This window comes from Lithobates pipiens, unplaced genomic scaffold (assembly GCF_037356315.1).
Source record: "Lithobates pipiens isolate NorthernLeopardFrog02 unplaced genomic scaffold, aLitPip1_a1.2 Scaffold_19, whole genome shotgun sequence".
In the NCBI taxonomy this organism is placed as follows: Eukaryota; Metazoa; Chordata; class Amphibia; order Anura; family Ranidae; genus Lithobates; species Lithobates pipiens.
In genome coordinates, this window is record NW_027507764.1 from 210,550,692 (window position 1) to 210,558,806 (window position 8,115).

An 8,115-nucleotide genomic window follows, 5' to 3' on the forward strand; every position below is an offset into this window, starting at 1 on the left:
GGAACGTGAGGCCTATGCCTGACCCAGGCCGGGATACCATAGTATCCAACCAGCAGAGCGCCATGAGCCCCATTCGGGGGAACGCCAGCTCTCCCTGGCTATCCCGGAGGACAATGCTGGTACCAGCATCTCTGCACCTTAACTGGGCGACTCAGATGCCTGCCATCCTTTCCAGGTACTTGCAGACCTCCTTCCCCTTCTCCCATAGGTAACCCCTAGGCTCAGGGGAAGGAGAGCTCCATCCAGCCTCCTCCGGTGGTGGAAACACAGACTGGGGAAGAGGCACGGAAGACACCCTTTAAGGATCTGAATGTTGCGTTTCCTGCCTCCGAAGGTGGAGCCCATCTCTCTAGTGCTGTCCTGGACAGACTGCTACAGAAAAATGGGCTCTGCCAGCAAAAAAGTTAACTATTGAATCGTGTGTCAAATTTTCTTTAACCTGCCATTTAAAATAACTGCCTAATCTTGTAGCATTTTGATTACTTTTACTGGATGTAACCTGAAAAAAAAGGTCATAAAATAAGTGGGCAGCCCATGCAAACATTTTAAAATTTAGGCAGTTGGATGCATCATCCAGTGCTGGAGCCTCTAGCAGGGAGAGTCAATATGCCTGCCAGCAACAGATAAAAAAAATAAAATTTAAATAAAATAAATAAGTGCCTCTCCCTATTGCCCATTTAACATTTTCACAATATTCAATAGGACTAGCGTCAGTGCCATTTCTTATTTTAGAGATAGAGGATGGGCAGAATTAAAAAACAAAACGTGACCAGGAAGGTCTTGACTTTGGAGAAGTCTTTTTAAACTCTTAACATGGAGGAACCCTTTAAACATAGTTTTCAGGAAATTCGAAACTTCTCTGAAACATTCAAAGAACTACTGGAGGAAACCCTTTGGTTATGTGGAACTTTGGTTGAGAACAACTGCGCTGTAAAGTCTGACGATTGGTCTGGGAGTAATGGATCTCAGGATTGCCTGCCTATAGCTGCAACCGTTTTGTTAGACCAAGCCTTAAAAAAAACATTTGATATGAGAATATAAGCCCCACTGCAGGCAATCTCCTGAAAGGGTTAGCTTGACTGGATGTATCTGGCTTTCTCATGCTTGAATTACAGACCCAAATGGCCCAGCACACATTCAGAAAATTAAAGTCAAAGCTCATCTTGACTAGTCCACATCCACATGACAGTCCAGGAAGTGAGGTCAGTAATGGCAGGCCACTGATTCTCAAGTCCACAGTATTCTTTACTGAAGGAGACACAAACCAGTTACAGTATTTTTTTTACTAGATAGGAAAGAACAAACATTGTATTTGATCTTGGAGCCCTGACTCTTGGGCTTCAACAATGAGATTTCAAACTGCTAAAACGGCTTCAATTCCCACACTACCAAAACAAAACTTTAATGGACAGAGATGGTCACTCTATAAACATTATAACAGTTAAAATAATTAAACCAAAGCCATAAGTAAATATTACATTTAGCAGGGGTCATGGCTAATTTCATCTTTACGATTATGTTCCTGATATACACACTCACATTATGTTTACACACTTATATTAGTGTTCCCTAAAAGAATAAACTTTTAGCACTGATGCAAATAAAACTATTATAAATGAAAACACTTGAGCGTTTTCTTTTATAAATTAAAAATCTCTCAAGACAAATTATACAAAACAATACAAGTTAGCCATATACTTTGCTCAAAAAACAGGCAAGCTTGCTTCAAAAATAAAAAGATCAAAAAGTGTACACTATGAAGGGATTTTAAATTCTGCAATTTGGCTTCTACAGCAAAAATCAAAAACCCAATGTATAAAACGAACCGCTCCTCTGAAAATTACATACAAATAATATAGTTTTAGCGTGAACAGATTACAAACCTATTGTATTTCCTAAAAATAAATCCAATTTAGTGGAACAAATAGTAAAAATTAGGCTTTAGGATAAGCCTAAGGGATGCAGAGCAGTAGGAAGTCTTGGAAACTGAAACCCGTGTAAGACAGTCACAGAACGCTGGTGATTATAGAACAACTTGTTCTTCATTGCTGGTGGACTTCCTGACTTTTTCCTACAACACTAGACTTCCAAAACACCATATGGCGGTAATAGTGGCTGCAATAAAAAAATAAATCTGATAAAAAGAAATTTCTCTCAAAATTAAAAAAGTGTTGACTTGTGTCCTTTACCATCACTTTTTAGTCTACACTCAGAGTTTGGGATTTTAGGGTTTAGCTAAAATACCTCCCTCTTCTGGCAGTATTTGTTGTCTGCTCACTGTTGTTCTTTTGGTCTATGTCTGATAAGGATAATGGCTTTAGGTTAGCCCAAGGATCCTCAAGCATTGAAGGTGTGTAATAGTTTTCCACATCAGACACTCTCTTCCCTCTGCCATGCGCCGTACCGTAAGGTGTAGATGTCCTGGGAGAACCCTTTGAAAGAAAATCATCATCAGGTAAACAAATATTCAATATACATGGCCTCCATTTTCAAAAAACTATAGTCACATAGCATTTAAAAACATATATAAAATCTAGCCACCTTTTTGGCTTAAAGTGAATCTGAACCCAAAGAGTGAATTTTTGTCAGGTCATAGGGATCATTTAAAACTGTTAACTGTGGTTGGACCCTGCCTGGCTTTTTTTCTTTTGGCTGTGTGTACACTTTGTATGTTGTAGTGCACTTGCCATCATAAACTGGTTATATTTGTGCAGAACTTTCAATAAAAAAAAAAAAAAAAAAACACACAACTTCAAGAGGGATTCCACCTACAAAAAAAAATATTAAAAGCCAGCAGCTATAAATACTACAGCTGCTGACTTAATAAATGGACACTCACCTGTCCTGGGTTCCAGCAATGCCGGCAGCCGAGGCCGATCGATCGGCTCTCGGCTGCTGCTGCCACCATTCTAGGTGAGGGAATCGGGAAGTGAAGCGAATCGGCTTCACTTCCCGGTTCCCTACTGCGCATGCACGAGTCGCGCAGCGCAATAGGAATTGTCCGCGCTGTCTCTGAGACCTATGTGTGTCCCAGCAGACAGCGCGGCAGGACAGGAAATGGCGTAGACTCCCACGGGAGTCTATGCCTGGAAGTGGGTGTAAATACCTGTCTTTGACAGGTATCTCCACCCTCCTCCCCCCTGAAAGGTGCCAATTGTGACACCGGAGGGGGGGAGGGTTCCGATCAGCGGAAGTTCCACTTTACGGTGGAACCCCGCTTTAACTGTGCCTAAGCAATACCCTCAGAAAATATACTTGTTGCCTTTAACATCTGAAATATAGCTGTGCCCTTTCTGGTGTGCGAGGATGCCCAAGCACTGCACTACCATACCTACAGCCCAATGCCTCATGTACAGGGAAGGTGTAACTATTAAATTATGCCCAGCATAAAATTCCAGACATTTTCCTGAGCCCAAAGAGCAACAGGTAAGGTGATGAACAGCTTGCCATAAAGGGGAGCGATTGTACGTACTCTTGTAAACGCTGATGCCTCTGCACATATTTACCTTACGCATGCACATACAACCGATTTCCCAAACAAAGGTTTTGCATTCAGGAAATATGCTGTACATGCATGCATGGGTAAATGTCAATGCACAGGAACACTAGCATTTACAAGAGTATAGCTACTTACATGCAGCACACCGGGTCTGGGAAAATGCCGATAACATTATCCCTGGCATATTTTGAGCCTCACTGTCTGTTCATGAGGTATAATAGTAAAATATCTAAGGTGTATGCTCTGAAGTACTGCTGACAGCTGGTCTCAGTAGAACAGGAGTGAGATTGGGTAATGTCACCACTGTACTGCTAACGTTTTTCCTTGCTGGAAGCTATATCAGGAAGAAAAGAGCTGATAGCCACCTTCACACAGTGCAGAAAAGCTATGGTAAGTAGAAACAGCAAAGAAAAATCATCTGCAATCTTGCGTTCAGTTCCATAAAAAAAAAAAAAAATTATATATATATATATATATATATATATATATATATATATATATATATATATATATATATATATATATATATATTAATCTGAAGTGGACGTCCAATTAACTTTTTCCATCAAATAGACACTCAAGTACATTTCTAGATTTATTATCTTGGGCACAGTAGGAAAATTTGAATGCATAATTCTGGCACTCTGCCTTCCCCCTCTATCTGCCCCCATGCTCTTTTAAACAACCCTTTGCATGCTTACAACCAATGCGAAACAAAACAATGAACTGCCGATTTCAGGGTTGATCTCTGTAGCATTCTCCTGTGTACCCAGGGTGACTTGGATGACAATCCCTCAGGGAATGGGTCCTTGCTGCCCCGGGTTTACAGAAGTGGGTTGAATGACAGTATGCAACATGCTACGGATAGAGAAGCACTGTACATCTGTGGATTTATTCTTTTTTCATTTTGCCTGGGAAAGTATTGAATAAAAAAATAAAAAATAATATGGATAGATAGATGGATGTTCTCAATTGAGAGAAGTTGATCTAATGATAGACTTCGAAGGCTAAAGTTGGAAAAAAATTGTCCATCATTCTATCAGCCCCTGCAGCCAATCAGTTGCAGCACTGATCAGTGTATTCTTGCAGCAGAGAAGTCCCTGATGTCAAAATACAATAGCACAGTGGGGAGGATTCCTCCATCCACCTCACTTGTGTGGATGCTGGAATCTGCTTGATAAAAAAAAAAAAAAAAAAAAAAAAGTGAGTGAGGGTAAAACAAATGTTAATGCCTAAACTCAACTTTGATATCTTTTCGTAAAACCGTACATACTAATTATACTTTTTTTTCAGGACAAATTTGACTTTCTTTTGGCAGTAAATGGTGACTGATATCTCCTATTTTTTTTTATCAAAAGGAAAATGCCCCAAAATAGTAAAAATATATATTTTAAATGTAGCTTTATATTTCTTGCTACTACCATAATGTACTACCAAAGAACAACCCAAAATAAATTCTCCTGTTCCTGACAATTACAGCGATACCATATATGTGCATGTAATTTGTTGTTTGTACTCATAGTACATATTTTGCTTTTTTTATCCTACCTCAAATACACAGACGCCAATTAAAAAAAAAAAAAAAAAAAATTTTTTAACCACTTGCCGAATGCCCACAGTATATATACGTCATTACTTTGATGCTAAATAGCAGTGTTATGGCAGCAGCTAGCTGCCAAAACCCCAGTATATATTTTTTTACTGCGGGAGATTTGGATAAAAGTGGTCCCGCCGGCAAATTCGCTTTTAGAGGCGGCGGGAGAGGTGCCCCTCCCCCTTGTTTCTGAGCTTACCGGAGCCATCAGTAAGCCCAAAAGCAAGCCAATGTGGCCATTTGCTGGGCAGGAAGTCGAAGATTTTTAGAAATCTCATGGTTATGGCAGCTAGCTTCCACATTCAGACCAATGAATTAGCAGACAAACTGTATTAATATATATTACTTATAATAAGGGTCAGAAGTGAGATCCTGGGAAAATATCCAATAATTACATTAGCCTGTGCACAGCAAAGCAAATTCGTGGGTACCATCCAGGTTCACTACGTCACCCATAATAAACACAGGTATAATACAGGTATGGAACCCAGGACTGTCGCCGCCTTGTCCACTTGTAAAGAGGGGACCCGCCTCCCCTCTGTTATGCAAGAAACAGGAAGTGACAAGGATTCCTTGTCACTTCCAGTTTGATGTTTACAAGCCGCTACAGGCTTGTAAAGCATCTGATCAAACTGATCTTGGTTTACATGCATTTCCGAACATGCTACTGTGTGACCCTAGGCTTAGGCAAGATCTTGCAAGATCCTGGGTAAATCAATATTTTGAGACCTTATAGCCCAACAATGGGAAATTTTAAAATCACCCCTTGCAGTGCTTAACTGCTAGTTTAATCTAGGAGAAGGAAGAAATTGAAGTTCCACCGTAAGAAGCAGCAGCAAGCAGACAGGCATTATAAAATGCCTCTAACTGCCTGCTTGTCGTCTTCTCCAGTACTGTAAATTGAGTTGCACATGCACAGCCCAACTTACAGCATTGAGCTGGTCTCTATGTGCTGAGTGACGTCATCTTGGGCCAGCCAATTAAGACAGCTAAAGACCAGGACATGGGAGAAGATGCAGGTGAGAGACAATTGAAGCAATGTTCCAGCGACAAATTTTATTTTATTTTTTTAAAGTCAACAGCTACAAACCCTGTAGCTGCTGACTTTTAATAAGGAGTCAACACTTACCTGTCCAGCGAGCCCGCGATGTCAGCTGCCCGAGGCCAATCCGTCCATCGGATCGGGTGCCAGCACCGCCATCTTAACGAAGGGAAACATGCAGTGGAGCCTTGCACCCATTACCTACTGCGCATGCGCGAGTCGCTCAGTGTTTTGTGAATGGCCCCATTTTCTGGGACACACACGTCACAGAAGACAACGGGGCAGCTCGCCGAAGACTGCCTAGCAACAGGGGTTTCTGGTAAGTGAAATAAAAAAATCTAATATTTTTATATTTTTTGTGAATGTTAATGTCTTTTTTTTTTTTGTTTTTTTTTTTTAGGGTGGCCCTCCACTAAGGTGAAAAATGTTTAGTCTTTACATCACAAAAGCTGCATTCACACCTCGGTGTTTTTAATTGCAGCTGGAATCACCACAATTTCAACACACTGCTAAAATGATAAATCGCACAGGAAGTCGGCGCAGCTCTAATCACAGGCAGTTAGACATTGCCCGATCGCTGCAGCCGCCCATCAGGGCAACGTCTCACTGCCTGTGATCAGCACAGCTCTGAATTCTGGGCAGGCTCTGCATGTGGGCCATGCGAACACGCCTGAGCTCATCCTTACTCACTGCCTGTGATTAGCGCAGTGCCAACTTCCTGGCGGGCTCTGCATGTGGAGTATGCGAACATGCCTGAGCTCATCCTTAATCTGTACGAGGCATAAGGCTGGATTCACACCCAGGTGGTGTGTGTGTGTGTATATATATATATATATATAAAAAAAAACACTTGTGGTACCATTGTTTCCTAAAGGGAAGCCAATCGTGGGTAGCATCCCTTTGGCGCATTTGTTGCGTGTAGGGAAACCCATTCAAATGGCAAGCGAAAAAAAAAAGCGTAGCATGTCACACAAGTGAATGGGGCCTATTTTTTTTGGAAGTAGAGTCGGATGGTGGCGTACAGGCCGGATAGGGTTAATAGCGCTCGGTTTACAGTACCTAATAAAACAACGAAATATGGCTGATAGCGGGGCCCATGGCAGGCCTATCCCCATTACCTGGTAGTTGGCGGGGTGTCTGGGTGAAGAGTATCCTCGGGCGTTGTGCTGCTGGTAGTGGTGGTTTCCTCCTCCTCCTCCTCCTGGAGACTTGTTGTACGGTGACACGTTAAATCGAGGGCTGCCTCTTCGGGGTGAAGTATTACCTGGAGACTGAGCGCCATACCAGCCCCCCTGAGAAGGTGAAGACCGCGGAGACTGCCCTCCCCCGCTCCCGTACGGCCTAGAGGGCCTCTGCCCGTAATTCGGCGTGTGCGGACTCCCGTAGCCCCAAGGCGGCAATGGCGGAGGAAGCATGGGGCTCCCGGAGCCTGGAAAAGGCCCCGGACTGCGGAAAGGCCCCGGGCTTCCATCAACACCACCGCCGCCTCCACAGGAGTTAGGAGAGCGATAATTCGGTCTGTACATCTCCACAACCCGCCGTCCTCGCTGAGATACCGATTCGAAACTAGCGCTCTGTGATCTACACACACTCTACACCCACCACAAGCAGCCTACCTATCCGACAGGAAGTTCCGCCTTGTGCAACATTACCAGTTCCGGCCGGGGAACCTGCTCCTCGCTCAAACGTTCCTATTATCTAACAGCTGACTAGGAACATATGCCGCCAATGTTTATCTCAATTACAAAGGAAAGGGTTGGCTGTATGGTAGTTCTACTTTTTTAGATTGATAGTTTTTTTTTTTTTTTTTAATTACTGCTTTATATCAGTCTTCCACTAAAAATGAAGGATGAGCTCAGTCGTTTTCGCATGCTCCACGTGCAAGAAGTCGGCGCAGCGCTGCGCTAATCACAGGCAGTGAGACATTGCTCCGATGCGCGACTGCAGAGATCAGGCAATGTCTCACTGCCTGTGATTAGT

The 8,115-nt window shown here is 42.7% G+C and overlaps 1 protein-coding gene across 1 annotated transcript; it reads right to left on the minus strand.

Moving 5' to 3' along the window:
- Positions 1-1,268: 1,268 nt before the first annotated feature.
- Positions 1,269-7,784, minus strand: MPLKIP (M-phase specific PLK1 interacting protein). The gene is made up of 2 exons (XM_077491676.1): positions 7,254-7,784; positions 1,269-2,432 (listed from the first exon to the last, which is right to left on the minus strand). Exons 1-2 carry the CDS (start codon positions 7,659-7,661, stop codon positions 2,232-2,234), a joined length of 609 nt encoding a protein of 202 aa, XP_077347802.1. The 5' UTR covers positions 7,662-7,784; the 3' UTR covers positions 1,269-2,231.
- Positions 7,785-8,115: the final 331 nt, after the last annotated feature.